We start from the raw sequence: 22369 nt of genomic DNA, 5'->3' as shown, positions 1-22369 counted from the left end.
AGCCTTTAGCTCAGCTCAAACAGCAGAATCCCAACAAGGCCCAGGTGCTGCTCAGGTTGTCCCCAGCCACTTTCATAGAGGCCAGGCCTGATATCATAGGTATGGTTAGGCTGAGTCCTAGGGATTGAAACATCTTAGTGCTCTTGGGCCTTGGACTATGGCTAACCACTTCTGAGATCTCAGTTACTTTCCTTAGTTTACAAATGAACCTTGTTTCTGGTGTGGGGAATCTGGGCTTCTCCCCCAGTTCCTTAGTCCTGTGACCAGCCCATTACCGAATTCTTTGTTGGGTTTGCGAAAATTAAAAATCTATGATCTCACTTCTACACTGTGGGTTCTCAGGCGGAAGGATCCTAGGACTCTGAACTGGGAGGAGCCTTAGAGATTATCAATTTAACTCCTTTCATTCTACAGATAAGGAAACCAAGGCCTAGGAAGGGAAAGTGATTTGCCCAAGACCTCAGTGAGTGTTGTCCCCTTGGAAAGCTGCTATTGCTGAGAACTATCTAGAAACCTTTTGGAAAGGGTCTTCAGAACCAGGAAGAGTCCCACAAGACCAGCTTTATTTCTTTTTCTGGCCCACACTTTAGAACCCCCAAATGACCACAGGATTCACAGCTAGAAAGAATTGTAGTGACCAGCTAGAAAGTAAAGCCCAGAATGACAATGGCTTGGCCCAGAATCACCCAGGAGCAGAGCTGGGATTTCAAACCCAGGCCCTTGGCTTCTAAACCCCATGCTTTTTTCCCTACACCACCCTCTCCTGTCTCAGCCTGGAGGGTCTAGGACACAGGCCTGAGGAATTGAGCAGGCTTTATTTCTTAGTAGTGACTATCCTGGTCAGTTGTCCAGTTATTCCACTGCCCCTCCCTATACCCTAATAGCAGCAGGCATGGTAGTTTTTTTTTTCCCTAGCAGGAGGAGGTAGGGAAAAGTTAGGTTCCACCTCATTCCAATAATTTAACAAGAAGTGGGTGAGACCAAACCAGAGAGGCCCAGAGTAGGGGAGCCCCATCCCCTTCCCTGAGAATGATCTGAAGGTAGAAGCCCGTCCCTCTCCAAGCCTCTGAGCCCAGCCTTAAGGCTCAGCAATGCTGCAGTCATAGCAGAAGTTGTAGTTAGTAGGTGGAGGGGGAACAGGTGGTGGCTGGTCAGGGATGGGCACATTCTCCAACTCCAGCAGCCGAAGTTTAGTCTCCATAGCCAGCAGCAGCTCCAGCTCCATCCGAGTCTGCTCACTGCCCATGGCCCCACCTAGCAAGGCACTCAGCCCGTCGGTCCACAGGCAGAACTAGAGACCAGGCCACATTGATTCATTTCCTCAGACTGAGAGCTGAGCCCTCAGCCCTCCTTCCCCTTCTAGCCCACCCGCAGGCCTCCCGTCCACACATCCAGACTGACCCCGCCTGAGCACTCACCTCCCGCTTAGAGGGGGCAATGAAGTTGAGATAGGCCTCTTCTTCCCCAGCATCATAGCTGACTGAGAAAGCAAGTTCACAGATGTCCTGAAGGGAAGAGGGCAGCAGTGAGGCCTGAAGGAGGGAGGAAGGGGCTTGGGCACAGGAGAGGGAGTGAGCAAGCTACGAGCAATTGCACCTCCACTTTTCTGTTGCTCTAAGGTCTACAGAACTGCTTTCCTCCCAACAGCCACGTAAGGCAGGCAGTGAAAGTCTCATGCCAATTTTACAGATGAGGAAACAAGGCCAGAGAGGCTTTGACATTGCGGGGCCATACCCCCATTTCAGAACTTGCCTTCAAGGCCAGCCATCTGACTAACACAAGGCTGCCTCTCCAATAAGAGGTCACACTTCTGTGCAATTAAAGGTTTACAAAACACACTCCTCTCCACAGTCCTAGGTGAAGATGAATATAAGGATCCAGATAATGAAGATGGGATCCCGTACAGCAACAAAGGCCGGTCTGTCTCTTGCCTAGGGAGCAGACAGGCCCCAGAGCTGCCTCCCTCACCCATCCTCACCTTATTCTGTTTTCCAGAGCCTTTCTCCCGAATGTGTGGACAGTCCTTGCCCAGCAGCAGAGCCCTCATCTCAGCCACAGGGACTGTGGGAAGGAGGGATTAGGGGTGGTTATCATGGATCACCCTGGAAGGGGAAGGGGAGGCCAGAGAGAATTGGGGGCCAGAGCTTCTTGCGATCCCACCCCTGAGAGTGGCAGTCCCATGGGGATCCCTCCTGTAGTGTCACGGGGGACCCTCATACGCTTGTCAGGCAGGCTCTCTGGAGAGGGTTGGGCTGCTCCTTCCTCCACGTCCCCATATTGTAGCATCTTGTGGTTAGGGGACAGACAGCAGAACCAGACCTTGTCTGCAGGGACAGAGAGAGGAGGTGTGGGGTGAGGGGAAAGCTTGCGATCTGGGACCCCTTCCGCGAGCTGAGCTTAGGCCCCTCGTCCTCTCCCCACAGTGACCCTGCCATCCTCCTCTCCCCTAGTTTAGACACACTGACCCTGTCGCCGGCGGCTGCTAATCTTACGGAAAAGCGTCCCCTCACAAAGCCGAAGCAGCCGCTGCTGACGGATCAGCCCCAAGAGCTCTGGCTTCAGCCTCTCCCGAAGCTCCCTGTGGGCAGGGGAGGCAGGGAGCTGACAAAGGGGATGAGGAACAGGGAGCTGGCTGCTTAGAGTATGGTCTAGAGCAGGGTTCCTAACCTGGGCTCCATAGGACACCCCCCAAGTATCTGGGTAGATTTCAGGGTATCTGTGAACTTGGAAAAAACAATATACCTCTATTTTCCACTAGAATTTAGCTTTTCCTTCATTTATTTGAACGTGATTCTGAGAGAGGGTCCTAGGTTTCCCCAGACTGTGGCCAAAGGAGGATAAGGGGCCTGCTGGAAAGACTGCCAGCCTATGGCACCTTCTGAGTGGGACCAAGGAGGCCAAAGGCTCCCCTCTTACTAACAATGACTGGGTATTTGTCTCCTCTTCTAAAAAAGGAGGATCCTGATATGTCTGTCCTCCCTTACAGGGCAATGGCGAGGAAAGTGCTTGGAATACCTTGACATTAGAAGACCTGGGTTCAGATCCTGGCTCTGCACCTTACTATATCTAAGCAGTAAACACTGTTCATGTGTCTTACTAATTGAGAGGTACCTCGCTATGACAGATGGAGGGATGGCCTCAGTGGCAGCAGGACCTGGATTCAAATCCAGCCCTTCACCTCTACTCACTGAGTGACCCTGGGCATGTCATCAACCTCTCCCAACAGCTGCTGCTCTGCCTCACTGAAGGCAGCTCCTTACATAGATCGATAGACCAGACCCCCTGAAAAAGGAGCTCCTACTATGTGCAGGTAACTCCGCACCTCCAGTGTCCTTCACTCTAAAAGGAGGAAGTGGTACAAGATGACCCCCGTAGTCAGTTCTAAGCCCTGGGGGCTGTGGGGCACGAGCTCTCATTCTTAGTAGCCAGGATGGGCATCAGAGGCAGGGACTGGAGTTGGGGGAAAGCCTGAGTGGGGGGAGGCCCAGGGCACTGCTTGCTACCCCCCCTTTTCCTCAAGGGTCTCACAGGATGGGTCGGGCCATCGTGCCTTCCTGATGCATTCTCTCGGTCTGCCGGAGCCTCAGCACCTCGCTGTAGCTGAGGGTGTTCACCTTGGTCCTAAACAGCTCTAGAGAGGTTGGCTTCAGCGCGAGGGTCCGAGTCAGTTGTTCCCGAACCACCTGCATTACCTGGGAATGACTGTGCCCTCAGTGTCCCGGTGGCTCCCCTTCTTCCCAATGCCTCCTCCCCACACCAGCCCGCAGGCTTTCTTCCTCACCTTGTCAAAATCCTCCTGGGTGGCCCGCATCTCCTTCCATGTCTTGTTGAGCAACTGAATGCAGACGCAGAAGAGCTCCTGGAAGCTGTTGTCTTGCCCAAAGAACATCGGAGAGAAGTCCTGGGCAGTCTCAGAGCCTTGGAGGGCATGGAGGGAGGGAGAAGAGCTCAGTGAGATCACTCAGTCAGGCTCCTAGGCCTCCCCCAACCTCCAGATCCATCCAGGAGGCCCACAGGACCTTTGCCAAGATCACCTAACCCTGTAACTGACCTGGAGCCCCCCTCTTGAGGTCCAGAGGGATGGGGAGAGGATACAGAAGATGGGGAAGCACTGGGAAGATGAGGCACAGACGAAGTAAGCAGTGCTGGGACCCCTCCCCCATGCCCCATGGGCAATGCAAATACCAGGAATCGGGCCGGAGGAAGCAAACTCACAGGGTTCCCCGATGTGCAGGAGCTCACACAGCAACAGAGTGAGCTGGATGCTGCTCCGGGCAAAGGGACACTCGTGTTTGTCCTCTCGGCTGCTGTTCTCCAGCACAAACTGGAGGGGAGGGGGCCGAGGAAGAAGGGGAGGCTGAGCCTGACCCCCAGGAGAGGGCCGAGGCTCAGGGGGAGAGGGGAACAGGGAGACGGGACATAAAACTAGATCCCGATAAGGTAACAGGGACATGGGGGTTAAGGGACAGCACACAGGACCGAAGGACTTGATGGGAGAGAGGATCCGGGGGTGACAGGGGCACTGGCATAAGGGAATAAGGCCAAGTGGATAGGGCAGAGGAAGGAAGGGAGGGCCTGCCGTCACTAACCCGGCTGTAGGCACTGGGTGCATGGCTGGAGAAGTAGAGCATGTTGTCAAGGGCCAGCAGCCCTGGCGGGGCTCGCTCCAGGTCCTGGGCAGGGTTGCTGTTCTGGGTCAGGGAAGGGGACAGATACCTCAATGGGAGGAGGAACCCAGACAACCAAGGGGAAAGAAGATCAGATCTTGGGGCAGGGACAGATGGAGAGGCATTGGGCCAGGAGACAGGAACTGTTAGATGGTAGAGAAGAGGAGCAATGGGTGATAACTCACAGAGAAACCAAGTTTTCGGAACTCCCGGGCACAGAGGGATCGGCGACGGTCAGCATTCAGTCCGCTGGCCTGGGACTCCCCGTCTAGCTCAAAGGCCGCTTGGCGCAAGGCCTGCAGCTGCTCCCGCTGCTCCTGAGGATGGGAAGAGGGAATAAGTCACCCCCGTGTGTCCCCCTGCCCCCCCATGACAAGGGCAAACACCCCTGGATGAGTCTTTAATGGATACAACGCCAATGTGTACAGATGTCCACACCTGGTTATAAGGGTCCAGCGGTGTGCGCATCCGTGGCTCCAGAAGCCCCAGCATGAGCACCTGGAGTACATACAGATGATGGGCCATCTCATCCCCAAGGGGCATTGGGCTGTGAATAATGTTCTGGGGGTAGAAAGAGAAAACGAACTTTAAGACCCCATCTCTCCTGGTTGTGGACCACAAGCAAAGGGAGGAAGGGGGGGAGCAAGCATTTACATGGTGCCTACTATGTGCTAGGCTTTACAACGATCATCTCGTTTGATCCTCAAAATAACCCTCAGAGGTAGGTGATATAATTATCCCCATTTTACACATGAGGAGACTGAGGTTAAGTGACCTGCCCAGGGTCACACAGCTATTAAGTGTCTGAGGCTGGATTTAAACTCAGGTCTTCCTGACTCCGGGTCTGGTGCTCTATCCACTAAACCACCTAGCTGCCATGAGAGATTAAAAAACAAAACAGAAGAGTCATACTGGGGGTTGTTTTATGCCGAAATTGGCCTACCACATGTCCACAGAGAGGATGGACTCCCTCAGAATCTGTGCCCTGACTCCAGTAACAGGTCTGCCACCAGCTGTGGGGCTTTGGGTGTCACAGTTTCAACTCTCTTAGAATACTGGGTGTTCACACTCTTAGGTTCCTTCCGACTATTAAGCAAACAATTCCCAGAGGAGGCAGCATGTAGTAGCGGGAAGTATGCTGGGTTTGGGGTCAGAGGTGGTAGGTTTGAATCTGCTGCCATGAAATGTCTGGCTTAGTTTCATCATGAAAAATGGTGGGGCTCAAACAAGATAATCTCTGAAGGACTTTTCAGCTCTTCAACCTCCTATGAACTTGTCTCCCTTCTCCACTCACCTTGTAAATGAACTGGCGAAGGTTCCTCTGCCCTAAGTAATGCAGCATGGTCTAGGAGGGGAAGAGAAAAAACAACAGCAGGAAGAAGGGACTCCATGTAGGCCGCCCTGTAATCTACCCAGCAAGGCCCAAGTGTCCTGCTCCCCGGCTCCTTCTGGGTCCCTAAGGACCCATGGTCCCCTGTAGTGTTGCTCTCACCTGTCTCTCAGCAAAGCTGGCATTCTGCAGCAGCGCAGTAAGCAAAGCCATGGCTTTGGTCTGCAATGGCTGGTTCAGCCTGATGGCAGAGGAGAACAAGGAAAGCATCAACCAGAATCTAGACCTCCAAGCCGCCACCCCCAAGCCCTGCTCCTGCACCCCGTCTGGCCTTCAGAGCCCTAGAGCAGACCCTTACACCTGCAGATGCACCAACAGCCTTTCCAGGGGCACCTCCTGCTTCACCAGCTGGCCCAGGGGTGGGCTGCTGAGGGCCAGGCTCTCCAGTAGGCCAAGCGCCAGCTGCGGCACCGAGGCATCCATCAGGTTTGTGTTTACATAAGATACCACCTGGGAGACAGTGGATGGAGAGGGAATAAACAGCTCCCCCAGGTGAACTGCAAGATGTCCCCAGCCACCTACCCTTTGTCTCCATTATGTATCCCATCCCTCCCTCGACCCTTGCCCTCTCCCCATGTCCCCACCTTCTTGACAAAGTTGCTACTGAGTGTTTCCCAGGACACCACGCCATGCTCCATGAGCTCAGAGAAGGCCCTCAGTCCATGAGCCAGGACCTCACCTAGGCTGGGGAGAAAGAACATGGGAAATTATCAGAATCTACTTTATTCCTCTCATTTTACAAATCAGAAAACCAAGGCCCAGAAGTGACTCCCCCAAGATCATATAACCAGTGATGGAGCTGGCATTTTGACCCAGCTTCTGTCATTCAAAATCCAAGCATCTTTCCAAAACCCTGCTGCCTCAACCTTAGTGCCTTCTCAGTTTGTTTTAACTGAAAAAAGGAGGGTCAGAGAAAGAATAAAATCTCAGCTCCAGTTGGACAGAGCCATGACAATCGACAACAGTGAGAGGGTAGAACTACTCATCCCTTATTTGACTGTCGCTCTTTCTTCGGAGGATGACCTTTGGACCACAAAGTAGAAAATGAAATGGCTACTAGGGACCCCAGATAAGCAGGGAGAGAGATTAGCAAAGGAGTGCTCTTAGTGAAGCCCAGATGAACGAGGAACATCATCGGACTGAAGATGGTGAATTTGCTGACGTTCAAAAAAGGAGAGAGAGTGGAATCCACAGACTAAGCTCCATGAGCTTGTCTTCGATTTGTGGCAAAATTCAAGAAGTCATTACATAAAGGGAGGACTGGTTAGTGGGCTTTTAGAAACGGCTACCATAGTCACAAAGAGCCAGCTTGACTTCACCAAGAGCAGGTCTTTCCAGATGTACCCCATTTCCTTTTTTTTTTTTTTTGCCAGAATTAATTAAATCAGAGGAATCGGTTCAGATGTAGTTTAGGCAAAGCATTTGACAAAGTTTTTCCTGGTATTCTAGGGGAAAGAGGGTATCAGAGGCTGGACAACAGTACAGCTGGGTGAATTCAGAATTTGTGGAATAGCTGGCCACAGGAGTGCTCATTAGTGGTCTGATACCCCTTCTAAAGAGGTCTCTAGTGGGGTTCCACAGGACTCTACTCTGCTTTATCAATGATTTGCATAGCAAAATCAGAAATGGCATCCTCATCAAAATCTCGAGATAACCAAGACTAGGAGGGATGGCTAACATGTTGGTTAGCAGAATCATGAATTGCAAAGATTTTGGACACACTAGAATTTGGTCCAGGTGTAGGGAAGCAGAAAGGAGTAAGCATCTACTATGTGCCGGGTTCTGTGCTAAGCTCTTTCTATAAATACTGCCTTGTTTGATCCTCACAGTTCTGCAAGGTAGGTGCTATTATTATACAGGAAACTGAAGCAAACAAACGGACTTGTCCAGGGTCCCACAGCTAGCATCCCAGACAGGATCTGAATTCAGGTCTTCCTGACTCCAGGCCCAGTACTCTAACCACTGTGCAACCTAGCTGCCTCTTAGCGTGATAAGATAAACATTAACAGGGATGAATGTTGAAAGGCAGTGAAGCAGATGGAAGACTGGTCTTGGGAGTCAGACTTGAATTCAAGTCACTCAACCTTGAAATGTCCCAGGAAAATCTCTAAGACTATTAACAATTTAATGAGTTGACAATACATGCATCCATAGAAAGAGTTTCCTATGCTGAGGAAATCACAGATACAGGTCACACTGAAAAGAGTCAAGTCCTACACAAGGTTTAAACAACAATGCGGCCAGTACAAGACTGGGGAAAAGAGCAGGAGGAGGGAGCAGTGGTGAGGTAACAGTACATATGAAAAAGATCTAAGAGTTTTAGCAGACAAAGAAAAAGCTCATGAGATTTTCGACAGCATTAAGAGAGGCATATTCCATTAAACAGCCATTGATTGGCTCAACATGAATGCAGAGAAGCATAGGAAGACTTCTATGAACTGATGCAGAGGTGTTAACAGAACTAGAGAATATAAACAATGAGCACAAAAATAGAAATGAGAGAACAAAAAAAAAAAGCCCCAAAACCGAATGCTGTATAATTCTAATGACCAAGCTTGGCCCCAAAGACAAGAGAAAATGCATCTTCCTTCCTTCTTCACAGAGGTGGGCTGCCAAGTGGGTATGGGACATCACAACATACTCTCAGACTCAGCCTTGGTTACTTTTTAAATTCTTTGTTACACAGAATGGCTCTAGAGTGAAAGTTGGGAAATGGGGAGGAGAACATGTTCCTAAACTACGGTGATGTAAAAACAAAAGATATCAACAAAACAATATTTAAGACAGACGATGCCTAGGACTTAGGAAGGTTTGAGTCCTGCTGCATTCTGCCCTGGTCAGGCCACATCTGGGGTATTGTGCTCAGTTCTAGATTTTAGGAAGGGCATCGATTTGATAAGCTGGACAGTGTCCAGAGGAGAAGGGCCTCATGCTAAAGAAGGTTCAGTTGAAGGACCTGAGAATGTCTAGGCTGGGGAACAGAAGAGTTAAGGGGGCATGATTGCTGTCTTTGAGGATGTATGTATTTGGAGAGAGATCCAGCTCCTTGTTACTGACCCCAGAGCCAGAAATAGGAACAATGGGTGGGAGCTGTAAAGCCTGAGACTTAAGACTTGACATGGGGAAAAGCTGCCTACCAATTATTAGGGAAAAGAACCACAATTGGAAGGAGATGCCTTAGGAGGGAGTGGGCTCCTTCCATCATAGTTCACGAAAAGGCTGAATGTCCACCCGTCAGGCAGGTCGTAGTGAAATCTGGGTTGGCTTCATGTTCCTTCCAACTCTAGGATTCTGACATTCATTTTTCGAAGAAACAGGCCCAGAGAGAAAAACCTGTCCAAGGTCACCCAGCTACTGATTGACAGAGACAGGGTCTGGGTCTCCTAAACTCCACCCAGGTGAAGCATTCTTTCTAATCTCACAAACACACAGAGTATTTCAGGGACTCCATGGATCTTCTCCATCTTCTTTGAAGGGGACACTTAGAAGAGGGGAAGTGAGGGAGGAGGGGCTCACATGCCCAGGGCCTCCCTCCCTGCTCTCACCCTCCAGCACTCACTCATCCCCATCCTCGATGATGGCCCCCAGGTACTGTAGCCCATCTCGGTTAATAACTTCTCCCGCAAAGGTCAGATCAGGAGCCAGTAGTGCCAGGCGACTCAGAGCTTCCCGCTTCACTTCCCGGTTTCCACTCTGCAGTGCATTCAGAAGTCTCTCCGCCTCTTTGTCCTAGGGGCAGGAAGAGGAGGATAGGAGGATGCCTGACTTGGAGAGGGTGGGGGCCAGCAGACAGAGAAACCCGAGGGAAATTCCAGGCCTTAAGTATCTGGGCTGGCACAAAGATAAAGAGAGCCAGGGGCTTGGGCTGGCTGATAAAAGTGGTCTGGGGATGGGTATAGGGAGTCAGTACCGGAGCAATGCTGAGGGAAAGTATGCTCCCATTCTTAATCTCCGAGCGGTTCTAGAAGAGACAGAAAAAGGTAGAAAGATGGTTGAAATTATGGGAGCAGCAGCAAGGAGTCAGGGGTTAGGGGAGTCATCCAGTGGCAAATAGATCAGAGATCAGCTCAGTCAATGAGGAGTTTGTGAAGTGGTCAGTGCGGGGCTCGATCAGTGGGTTCAGTGAAAGTGCTCGATGAGGTCAGTAGAGGAGCGCTCAGTGGGTGAGTCAGGGCTGAGATGAGTAAGGTGGATGTGAGTCAATGAGAAGTCCAAAGGGCAGTCAGTCACTGATGGGGGTCAATAAAGTCTAGAGGCAGTGGAGTTGATGGCCAAGATGCCAACAGCAGCTGTTCAGTAAGGTGATCCATGAGTAGGGGGTTAGGTCACTGGAGGGAAGGTCAGTGCTCACATTCTCAGTGATGTACTTCCGATGGCCATCAGCATACTGCAGGGCGTAGTGTTCGGGGTCATTCAAGTTCCAGCTGCAGTGAGGGAGCTGCCCTCAGCCTCTTATCCATGACCCACCCACGCCATCCCCCTCAGCGTCCCTCCTCTCTCATCCCACAAGCGCCCACCCCAAGAGGCATGGGAACTCACGCGCTGCAGACCTCCTTCAGCACCACTGCCAGGGGCTTGGCCTGCAGGGGGGAGCAGTGGATCAGCCACCCTAGCCTCAAGGTGAAAGGTTAGTGGTCAGCCTCGAGGGGACAGCAGGGTTTAGGCGGAATAAATGGGACGGTCAGAGGGAGCTGGGATATAAGAGCCAGAGCTCAATGGGCACATTTCACGGCTCTGAGCCTCAGTGGCCCCTCTATAAAACGAGGGACTCCAACGAGATGGTCTCTAGGGTGCCTTCTGGTCCCAAGTTCTATGACCCTATGACTCGAGAGTGCCAGGGTTGGGGCAACCAAGGACATGAGCGGGGGTGGGATGAGGGGAGGAGGCAGGAGGGGCGTGTCCCGGGCCGGGGCCCCGGCCCAGGTGTCGTGTCTGGGTTACCTGGTCCAGCTGGATAAGCTGCGGGATGGCCCCCGGCATCTGGATGGCGATCTTGACCACGTTCCTTGGGGGGGCCATGGCCCGCGCGTCGGCTCAGCCGCCTGCCGGACTACAGAGGAAGGGGGTCAGCGCGGGCGGGGCTCGGGTGCATTCCAGAGACGCGCCGGGACAGGTCTGGTCCGTACCCGTCCCGCCCCGCCCCCGCCCGGCCCCATCCCGTCCAGTCCACGACAGGAGGGGGCTGAGGTAGGGAATAGGGATCTCTCCGTGGCCCGCCCGAGGTCTGTCCGGCTTAGGGGATCCCACAACTCACCCGGCTCACCCGCCCGCCGCGACTCCCCGGACGCTGCGTCCTTCCCTGGGGAGCGCCCCGTAGTTCCGGGTTGGAGTCCCGGGGGTGGGACGCGCAGGGTGCGGGAGAGCTCCTGGGCTGGGCTGGCCCCGTCCCTGCCCCGCCTCCAGCCCCAGCCCCCTTCGGTTAAGGCGGAGGCTCAGAGCCCTGGTAGTCCCGGGAAGAAATAAGGAGACCACTCGGGCAGCCCCTTTCACCTTAGAGGTCACACAGGTGGAAAGTGGAGCAGCCAGAACCAGAGCCAGGTACCTCTAGAACAAAGTTCCAAGGAGTAAAGTTTGTTTGTGAGGCGGGGGACGGAGGATACCCCCCTCAGCCCTTCCACTCCCACCCCACACACACCCTTCACCGTAGGCACAGCTTTGCAACATTATGGTACAGCTCAAGAGCCTGCATTTTCCAGGAGAGGTCTGCCCTGGGTGTTGAAATGAGGAAGGGGCCGGGGCAGCCTTAGGCATGGTTTTTATTCATTCAGACACTGTACAAATATTACAGGCAATTTCCTTACACTGCAAAAAGTATAAAAATAATCTTTATATAGGAATCTGTTCATTCCTGTAAATCTCTCTAAATCTCTTTCCAAACATTTTCTAACTGGAGGCAGGGGATGGGTATCATAGCTGAGGTGAGGCCTCCTCCTTCCAGCCCTGGGCTAGAGGGGAGCCCTCAGGAGCAGAGGGATGGGGATCCATCCAGTTTGGGGAGTCACTTGGCCTGTCTCATTAACCTATAATGGAGCAGCAAGTAGGACACATGGGGGAAGGGGAATGTTGTTGGCAAGGGGATGGTCACGTTCCTGTTCGATTCACAGAAAATGTGGCTTGGCTTCCCTTCTCCCCTCCACAAAAGTTTGCAGGACTTTAAAGACTCCAGGAGAGCCTGGTTCAAACTCAGGAAATTGGTTTGTCTGGTTTGTTTTGTTTTTTATATATGGGCTTGTGTCCTCACCCTGGCCCAGGGCTTGGCCTTTAGGGCCACGGGGAGAGGAGCATGGGCAGGAACAGAGGGAGGGGGAGAGTGGGAAGTAGGGTCTCTTAGGTAGCCTTGCTGATGAGAACTACAGATACTGTATCACTGGCACAACAGAGCCTGAGCTCTAAGATGAGGTCTGGGATGCAGGAGGTGGGGACATGAGGTTTCTGGCCCTAAGAAGAGAGGCACATGGCAAATGCTTTGGCTACCTGTTGACAGGGGCTAAAGATTTTGGTGGGGGGAGAGAATTGGCCCCTCTCCCTCATTTTGCAGGGCAGATGGACAAACTGGCTAGTGGAAGGAATAAGAAATCTGACCCTAATTGTGCAATTTGGAAAGGGAAGGAATTGAAGGGGCCTGGTGGCTGGTCAGTCTGTATCTGGAGGAATCCTGAGGACACTGGGCAGACACATGGCGGGAAAAAGAAGGACCAAAGCAACCCCAAGTCAAACAGTCTTGTCTGCACACGGCCCCAAGGGCAGCCGCAGTCAGAGGTTGAGGACTGGTACATCAAAGAGGTCACAGACGCCTTCGCTTTCATCCAGGTTGTAGATGTAGTCATGGTCTCCGGGGGGAGGAGAGAGGCGGAGCAGAGGAGCAAACACTGTGGGAAAGAAAAGCAGCTCAGTTGAGGCCTCTGCCAGGGGGTTTGCCTGCCCAGGCACCTGGGCCAGCAGGCATGGATGCTCTCAGACGACTGGCCAAAGCCCTGCCCCACCCCTGCCAGGCTACCCACCTTCTGAGGACATCAACTCCTCCAGCAGCCCGGAATTCATGCACTCTGGAAGGGGAAAAGGCTGTTTGGTATACACTCCTGCTCCCACTTCTGAAGTCATTGGGAGCAGCAGGAACCGAGGCCACAGGGGAGCGGGGAGAGGGGTGACTGGATTGGGGAAGCTCTGGAAACATGGGCTGATACAAAGATTCCTGTCCGCAGCCTCTGACCCACAAACTACCCATCTGTCATCCCTGTTCTGTTAGCCTACTGACTGGAAAACCGAACTTCTCCCTAGGCCAACAAGCTTAGGGAGAGTAAGCACAGGAGGCAAAGTCTAAGCCCAGGCCTCAAGATCAAGGAGGAAGCTCTGGCAATCTTTCCTGGGCCTGGGTTAGTCTGCTGCCCTTTCTGTTGTTGGAGGCTTCCTTCCCTACCTCATAGATGCTAGACCACCTAAGAGAGAGATCCTCCCACCCCAATCTGGAAAAGGTTAGCACCAGAGGGCCAAAGAATCATAGACTTAGAGCTCAAAAGAACCTTAACTCCCTCATTTTACAAATGAGGAAATGGAGGCCAAGATTCAATGAGCTGACTAGGGTCACACAGCTAGCGAGTGTCTGGGGCAGGATTTAAAGCCAAGTCTTTCCTGCATCCAAGTGCACCACTCCACCCACTCCACCATTCAGCCTCAGCAGGAAAGGCAAGAGAAGGAAAGGCAGCATTCCAAGAAGAGGGCCATCAGAGCACAGAATGGGGAAGAATCTGGATGGCGCCCCTACCTCTCGTTGGATCAAACATTTCCGACAGCTCTTTGGGGAGTTCCAGTACTGAAATAAAAACAGGAATCAGGGCCTTCACACCCGCATCCCATAAATTCAAGGCTGACCATTCTGGGCTGACCCTGGCTCCAGTCCTGCCCACCTCCTTTTCTCATTTCTTTCTCCAGGGAGTCTGGCTCACCAGGACAGATGGAAAACAACGCTGTGTCCTCTCTATCCTCAATGCCTCTACCCCAATGCAGCCACACACATATACATGAACACACATACACACACAGACATACACAGACACATGCACACACTCATTCTCCTGCCCCTGCACACAGTTTCCCATGTCTGGAATGTCTTCCATGTCTATCCCCATTCCTGCTGAATTCCTCCCATCCTTTCCACCCAATTCCAACATCACCACCTCAGGAAGTCTTCTGGGATATAGTTGCTTAGGCTCTCCCACAGCACTTTGGTCCTGCACCACTCTAATATGTCATACTGTGTCAGGTACCTGACAGAGGTGGTGTTTCATCCCCACCCTAGACTGTAAGCTCCTTGCAGGCAGGGGCTGTGTCCAATATAGCCAGATCATTTCCCCTGGCCCTGAGTGCAGGTCTCAAAACATGGTATGGTCTGAATAAAGGTTTGTTGGAGGCCTGGAGTCATGTGATTCTGAGTCTGCACTGACTCACTGGACCACCCTAAGCAAGTCACCAAACCTGTTTCCTCATCTATAAAATGGAAAAGTAAGCCTATCTCCTCTGTCAACATTACTAGGGTGCTAGGAGAATTAAAGGAGGAAATGAATGTGAAGAGTACAAACTGTCAGCCAGCAGAAGAAGGTCATGACTATGATTGGCCCAGAGTCGCCAAAGGTGTATCTTCCAGCCTGAGGCTCTGCTTCTGGGACTATGCCTACAAGTAACACAGAAGGCCCCAAATGCCAGGAAGAACAGTACCTTTCTAGGACCCTTGGAAAAATCCCACTTGTTGCCCATGCCGTCAGGAGGAAGGGTTTTTGTGGAGCTTATACCACCTTCTTACTAAGTCTGAGTCTTCAGGATGAGAACCAAGGGAAGACAAGATTTATGTAGGAACAAGAACAGTGATCTGGACATCAGCAATCTGGGTTCTAGCTTTAGCTCTGCTCTAAATCTTACAGTCACTTCACTCTATGGGCCTCAGTTCCCTCTTCTGCAAAATGAAAGGACTGGACTAGACCATCTCTGATGTCTCGTTCAGTCCTTCCCTTTCACTAGGAGACAGGGGAGAAGTAGGAGGCACGGTGAGCTGCCCCTCCCCCTCCTCCTCCCCCTGGCTAAGCAAATACTCACTGCCTGAAGGATCTGGCTTGATTGGCTCAAAAGAGGTAGAAGGGTTGGGCAAGATGGAGCTGCTGTCCAAGGACGCCGAGGACTGGAGTGGCCGGGTGTCAAGTGCAGCAGCGGATGCAGCGCCGAGGGTACCAAGGACACCGGCATCCTTGTTGTCTGTCCCAGGGCCACTGCTGCTTCCTGCAACTATACCCCCAATCCCCCCACTAGAGATCAGGCCATGGGGTAACAATCTCAAAGCAAGAAACCCCCCCAAGTTTCTCCACCAGGCTGAGTTGGCCCCTGGCTCCCAAAACTAGAGGCTTCTCTGTTATAAAGACCAGGGAAACTGGGCAAATGAGAATCTAGGAAGGAGTGAAGTCTCAGGCACTTTGGGGTCAATGGTAAGGGCCAGAAAGAGGGTGGCCCTGGAAGCCCTTCCATTACTGGGAAGTTTCCAGAACAAGAGGAGCACTAAGGTCTCCAAAAACTAAACAGCGGATTGAATCTTAACCTGAATATTAATAGAATAGGTATAAAGTGCTGCACTGGGGTTTCCAAGATCAGCCTGCACAAGTGACAATCCCCACTGGGAGGGTATGTTGATAAGAGCCTTGGGAAGTAATCCCCGAGTGCTCAGGGCTGGCCACTGCACTAGGAAGGGCAGCAGCCAGAGCAAGCTACAGTTTGGCCATAGGAGGGCAGCCAGTGCTGAGGGACCTTGAAACCAGGCCACTGTAGGATGATGCGGAGGACATGAGGGTCTTTCCTAGCTTAGAAAAGAGAGGGCATGATTCCTGTCTTGGCATTATCTGTATGACTGTCCAAGAAGGGTCACCAGGGTAAGTGTGCAGAAGATTTAGAAGGAAGAACTTCTAAGAGACTTGCCCAGAGTACAATGTGACGCTTTAAGATGTAGTAATCTTCTAACTATATGAATAATGGGAGTTTTCTCCAGCCCCCAGGGAGCTGGAGAGCAGAAGTTCTTAACCAGGACTCTGTGAATTTTTTGTTGTTTTTTTTTTTTCTTAAATAGCTTAAATATTCTGCAAACATATAACTGGGGGGAAAAATAAAATATATTTAAAAAAAAATTTGCTAACTGGATTTCAATCTAAGTGTTACCTCGGAGAGGTTACCTGTATATTTTATTTTATGCTCTAAAATCATGACTCTGATACAAGGCCTATGGACCTTCCTAGACTGCCTCCAAAAAAATCCGGGACACACGCAAAAAGGCTGAGATTCCCTGCTGTCATGGAGAATTTTGCCGGGGTGGCAAGTTGGACCCAAGGTTTAGTGCCTGATACAAAAGTCCTGTCTAACCCAGCACAGGCTCCTCCCTCCCTTTAGTCCCTCTCACCTGGGCTGGCTGCTGGCTGCCCAATGGCACTCTGGTCCTGGGTGCTGGTCGGAGTGGAGGGGCGGGGGCTGTTGGGGATTGAGGTCTCCTGGTGCTGAGAGGGTGCTAGTCTCGGTTGTGGGGGGGAAGGAATTGCTGCCTGGCACTGAAGGAGATCCTCGGGAGGAGGCACAGGGACCACCACAGGGGGGGAGCTCCATGCATCCTTGTTCACCAGAAGCACATCGATGGGGCCACTTGTACTTCTCAAGTGGATCTGATACTTCTTCTGCCCATTTAGGCCCTAGGGAGCCAAAGAACTTGGCTCAGAGCTGACAGCAAGGGCGACTGGAGAGAAGAGCCTGGCCAAGAGGAGAGGCTCTGCCTCATGGGCTCCAAGCCCAAGGACCCCCCTTTCAGCCAGCCAGAGTACTGCCCCCTACCCTTCTGCCACTTGGCCACCAGGGTCTCTCCAGACTTCAGTTCTCTCTATGCACACCCTCCCTGCTCCACCCACACCATTGCTGACTTATCAGACTCAGCAGCTGGGGCCCTCCTAGGCCCTCCTCCCCTCCTCAAAATGCACCCACCTCAGGGACTGGCACTTCCAGGCTGGTACCTGATGGGGCTCGAATGGCCAACAGAGTGTCCCCTGGAACACAGATAGCAAGTTGTGGGTTGAGAGTAGGATCACTATCTGCAAGGCTGAAGGCAGACAAGGGGTAGAGCCACAACAGGTAGGACGGGGGGGGGGGGGGGGGGGGGGGGGAAGGCTTTGAACACTCCACTCCCACCTCACCCCACCAAAATTAGTTCTGGTTCCTTCAGGGGAGGCTGGGCCGTCTCAGTCTCCTCAGGGAAAGGGTCTCAAGAATGAAGAGCAGGAAAAGAGCCACTAGGGCACATAACAGATAGGTGGTTTTTGTGTACTTCTGGTCCTATTTTCCAGAATTTCCTCCTGGTTATAAGCTTTCATTCTATATTGGTCTGCAACTCAAAACACGGGACCACTCTGGTCCCCATGGTCTGCGAAGAAATGACCTAGCCCCCATCCAGAGACCCAACCAATCTGGCGCAAGGCAAAGCTGAACCATATACATCAATCCTTAAGACAGCTGTCCATCACCACTGGCAGAATACAACAGTCCATCCAACCCCTGCCTTAGCCTCTCAAGCCCCCAGGACATGGCTAGGGATCACCATACAAAGAAATTCAGGCCCAGTAGGATCGGGCCACACCAAGTCAGAGAGCCAACAGCCTCTCCAAATACACTTCCCAAGTCTGCAGAGAACGCACCTCTGCACACAGGAGACAGCAAGGGCTGAACATGGCAAAGGGGATGAAATCACGCTGAGGAGAAATGGTAGGGGAGCAACGAGAAAGTCAGCCAGAGTCTCAGTTGGCCCCTTGGCTGAGGATGGCCTCCTTATCAAATACTTTACCATGGGGCCCTCCAAGCAGGAGTGTCACAGTCACAGCCAAGGTCAAGGTCCAACCCCTGGGCCCCAAACCACCCAAGGACAAATTGAGCCCAGGGGACAGGATTCTACTTTCTCTTTCCCATCTGTCTCACCATCCTCCATGACAGCCAGCAAAGCATTAATGAAAACCATAAACTGAGGCTTAAGGGGCCTGGTTTAAAATCCTGTGCCTGCCATTAAATTGAAATGTGACCAACTTTAGGCAAACCTCTCCCTCTGCTACAGAAATGAGCTAGGTGTTGCAGTGGGGTCAGATACGTGAGTTCAAATCTGGCCTCAGACACTCATAGCTTTGTGACCCTGGGTAAGCCTCTTCATCTCTGCCTGTTTCCTCCAAGGGTTGTTGTAAGAATAAAAGGAGATATCTGATAGCTACTGTTACTAACACTGGGCTTCACTTTCTTCATCTACAAAACAAGGAGGTAGGGCTAATTTCCCCTCCAATGTCAGTATTTAGCACCTCTTCTGGCTCTACGTCCTACAATAACTGAAGGGGAGCCACGGGTACTGTTCCCACCATAGAACTTGAGCTACAAATGAGGGGGACCTCCTAGCAACAACCCCCATCCTATAGACACTCCTCCTTGGCAGGCACTCACAGGGACCACCAGGCTCTGGGAGGAACGATAAGTTCTCTTAGGTGGGTCCAGCACCTCCACAACACCCACCCCCATCACAGGTATGTCACAGCCTTCATGGGCAGCTAGCTGGAAGGGAAAACATGAGGTGTCCAATAGATGGGATCTCTCAAGACCAACCTCCCAGTTCCTTCCCCTAGGCAGAACAAAGAGGAACCTTCCTGAGGCAAGAGTGGCAGCCCCACCCCTAGTCGGAGGCCTGCCACCTCTGCCAGATCACCACATTCTGAACTACAAACCACAAAGCTGCTGCAGCTGCCAGGAGGTCAGTCCTCTGACCTGTCACCACATTAGTGACCCTTTTCCCCTAAAATCTTCCACACCTGCTTGGGTGAATGGAGAGAGGGGGGAGGGAGTGTTAAGAAAGGGGGCACTCAACCATCCGGGTTTGCTCACTCACCCGTGAAACATTTGCAGATATCCTCATGAGTCACATATGCTAAGGTGCCAGAGGTTAAGGAGAAGAGCCATAAAGCCTGCCCGGGGGTTAGACCATGAAGACAAGTTAGAGAGAACATCTATTCCCTCCTTCTAGCTCTGGAGCTCCACATGGTACTTAAAGAAGGGAAAGGTCAGAGATTCTGCTGCTATAGAACCGAGTCCAAAGCAAGGGCAACTCGGTGGCGCCCTCCTCCAAAGCAAAAAGGACAACTCCTTGCCATGGGCCCTTGCTTCCAACTCGACCCAGACACGGGACAAGCACAAGAATGAATGTAGGGTCCAAGCCATCTAGTGATGCCAAGATGGTAGAGTTCCCAAGAAAGTTACTGACAGTTTTAACCTGAGTGGAAAGAGGGTCCGAGCGGGAGGGACAGTGATAAGAAGCCATCAGAAAGGCACTCAAATTAGGGCTGTCAAATTAGACCGGTGGCACAGGGAATGCAACAGACTTCGAGGGAATGACAGGAAAGGGACCAGTTCTAGGACCAACACTCGAGAGCTAGTGCCAGACTTGACTGAGGGCTTCCTAAAGCATGGTGCCATAAAAAGCACAAGGCCCTGGAGTTAGAAGCCCTGGTTTTTAATCTCAGCTAAAACTTTTAAGTCAATTCCCTGCTCTGCAGGTCAGTTCTTGATGAGTAAAATGGAGATAATGCTTCTATTACCTTCCTCACTGAGTTGTTGTAGGGAAAATATTTTGTATTTGTATTTATCCCCCAGAAAACAGGAACCACTAGTACAAGCATTATTATTTTAGTTCACTTCTTTTCTTTCTTTTTTTTTTTTTAACTATTCTGCTACCTTCTATCTTTCTTTGCCAACACCCCAAACCCTTCAGGGTGCGGCCTGACTGTATCTCTCCATGACTGAGACCAGCCCTTGCCTTGCCTTACCCAGCCTAGATGGCTGTCTTCCTAATCCATGGGCCTAGCAGCTCTGACCCCACTGATCTGGCTGTGAATCCCATTTTGGACACTTACAGCTATATTACTTTGACCAAAGTGGCTCAACCCTCAGAGCTTCAAAATTTTCCCCTTTGTTAAATGTAGATGATTCTTATACTACCAACCCCACAGGACTGTTTTAAGAAAAGCGCTCTGTAATCCCTGAAAAGCAGCCAAAATGGAAACTGATTACATCTGACTCAGGATGGTGAATGTAGGGAAGAGGAAACACAAAGAAAAGAGGGAGGGGGAAGCCCTGGAAGGATATCAGTTGTTTTGCACATCCTCAGTGACGTTCCGGATGCTCTGCTGGACCCACACCTTGTGCTGGTCCAGCTCCTGCTCCCGCTGCTGAAGCTCCTCGATTTCAGCCTTCAATTCGATGAGCTTGTCTGCTATTTCCCTAGTGTTACAGCCAGGTCCCACACCCCTGTATGCAGTCCCCAAGTGGAGAGAGAGGAGTGAGATGGTACCTACCTCCCAAGGACCTCTGCCCCTCCCAGGGCCCACCAACTCCAGGAAGGAACCCTCTTCCTCCCACCTGCCTCACTCAAAGAGGCTCCTTAATCTCTCATGAGAATCTCTCCTGCCCTGCCTTCTCCAGTACTCACTTCCACTGGATACTGTTCTTAGACTTCTTTTCAATCAGCCCAATCCCTTCCAGGACATTCGTGATGTCATAGATTCTCCGCTTCTGCCGAACGGCTAAGGTGTCTGCTGCCTATTGGAGGAAGAAAAGAGATGCTTCAGTTTGTCCCCAAGGTTTAAGACAACACCAACTCCAACTGACTTCAGCATGGGAGGCTCAGTGCAGCCCAGAGCCACACACGACATCTTCTTAGGAAGTTAACTTTGATCTCCAAACTCCTCCTTACTTTGGCATTTCTCTGTACCTGGGCTTTGCCCTACTCTCCCCTATGGGCCTGAAACATTTTCCCTCTGCCAGGCCCAGTACAACTCTCTTGCCCTGTGCTCCAAAATTCAGGTTTGTTCCAACTTGCTTCTCTTCCAGAAACCCAGAATGATCTTCTTCCTCACCAGCAAAAGAGGAATCTCCATTCTCTGCAGATGGTCTCCCCCAGACCTTCCTCCTTTACCTGCCTTTCACACGTTTCAGGAGTTCCTCCTCCCTCCAGGCTGGTCATTGATCACTACCCCCCAGCCTCCAGTTCTCCCTAGTCTTGTTTGGATCTCCCTCCGTGCTCTGGTCTGACTCCCCTATCTCTTCCTCCCGCTGTTCCTTGGCTGTTTGTCAAATTTCCACCTTCCAGGATTTCCCCAAGACCCTCACCTCTTGTGCCTCCCTCCTCTCATAACAAGCATTTATTAATAAGCTCTATGTGCCAGGCACTATGCTAAGCTGAGGATACAAAAAGTGAAAAAGCAAAGGACAGTCCCTGTCCTCAAAGAGATCACAGTCTGCGGGAGAGACAACACGCGAACCGTGTATGAAAAAGCTATGAACACGATAAACTGGAGATGATAAGCAGAGGGAAGGCATTAAGAAGGATCTGTGAAAGCTTTTGTAGAAGGCAGAATTTGAGCCGAGACTTGAAAGAGAGAGGTGGCGATGAGAGGGAACTCGCTTCCACTGATGCCCCACTTCAGTCTCTCTCCGGGAGCCGCTCTCCGGAGGGTCCCCCCCCCCTTCCCCCAGCATCTCACTCCTGATGCTCCCCGGCGTCCGTCCCCGGCCTCGCTTCTCCCCGATGTCCGGCCCAGGCCCTTGCTTTTTCTCCTTGTCCATCCCGGGCCTTCGCTTTTCCCGGTGTCCAACCCCGACCCTCACTTCTCCCCGATGTCCGACCCCGGCCACAGCTTCTTCCCCTTGTGCATTCCCGGCCCTCACTTCTCCCCGATGTCCGGCCCCGGCCCTCGCTTCTTCCCCTTGTGCATCCCCGGCCCTCGCTTTTCCCCCGTGTCCGGCCCCGGCCCTCGCTTCTCCCCGATGTCCGGCCGCGGCCCTCGCTTCTCCCCGATGTCCGGCCCCGGCCCTCGCTTCTCCCCGATGTCCGGCCCCGGCCCTCGCTTCTCCCCAGGGTACCCCCCTTCGGAGTCAGGCCGGGTCCGCACCAGTTTCAGGTCGAGGACTCCGTCCTTAGCCTCCTGCAGCAGCGACACAAATTTGGTCGTGAGCAGCCCCAGGCTCTTCTCGTGCCGGCTCGGGGTCCCGGGAGGCGGCGGCGGCGGCGCCTGCGGCCCGGACTCCGCCATGGCAGCCTGCCTCCCTAAGCCCAGGCCAGGCCGGCGCCCGCCGCCTGCCGCCGCCACTTCCGCTTCCGCTCGCCAGTGCCCGGCCGGCAGCCGCCGCGACACTTCCGCCCCTCACTTCCGTTTGGGCACAGCTCGAGGCCTGCGCGTGCGCACGTGCCCGCGTGCGCCCCTACCGACCGGCCTCC

The 22369-nt window shown here is 52.4% G+C and overlaps 2 protein-coding genes across 2 annotated transcripts; both read right to left on the bottom strand.

Annotated features, from left to right (window-relative positions):
* Positions 1-796: 796 nt before the first annotated feature.
* On the bottom strand, positions 797-11371 carry ELMO3 (engulfment and cell motility 3). The gene is made up of 21 exons (XM_036748799.1): positions 11312-11371; positions 10999-11107; positions 10597-10637; positions 10409-10481; positions 9968-10018; positions 9617-9786; positions 6642-6741; positions 6356-6507; positions 6160-6238; positions 5962-6012; positions 5106-5228; positions 4853-4984; positions 4590-4691; positions 4216-4324; positions 3782-3918; positions 3529-3692; positions 2466-2578; positions 2220-2324; positions 1979-2061; positions 1419-1505; positions 797-1291 (listed from the first exon to the last, which is right to left on the bottom strand). Exons 2-21 carry the CDS (start codon positions 11074-11076, stop codon positions 1079-1081), a joined length of 2163 nt encoding a protein of 720 aa, XP_036604694.1. The 5' UTR covers positions 11077-11107; positions 11312-11371; the 3' UTR covers positions 797-1078.
* Positions 11372-11795: 424 nt separating this feature from the next.
* Positions 11796-22266, bottom strand: E2F4 (E2F transcription factor 4). Its single transcript, XM_036752517.1, has 10 exons — positions 22044-22266; positions 20582-20691; positions 20239-20400; positions 18986-19029; positions 17056-17117; positions 16487-16769; positions 15145-15330; positions 13820-13867; positions 13059-13103; positions 11796-12926 (listed from the first exon to the last, which is right to left on the bottom strand). Exons 1-10 carry the CDS (start codon positions 22182-22184, stop codon positions 12811-12813), a joined length of 1197 nt encoding a protein of 398 aa, XP_036608412.1. The 5' UTR covers positions 22185-22266; the 3' UTR covers positions 11796-12810.
* Positions 22267-22369: the final 103 nt, after the last annotated feature.

The sequence above is a fragment of the Trichosurus vulpecula genome, chromosome 3, assembly GCF_011100635.1.
Source record: "Trichosurus vulpecula isolate mTriVul1 chromosome 3, mTriVul1.pri, whole genome shotgun sequence".
In the NCBI taxonomy this organism is placed as follows: Eukaryota; Metazoa; Chordata; class Mammalia; order Diprotodontia; family Phalangeridae; genus Trichosurus; species Trichosurus vulpecula.
Note: the sequence above shows the minus strand (reverse complement) of the source record. Positions and strands in the feature narration are given on the sequence as shown.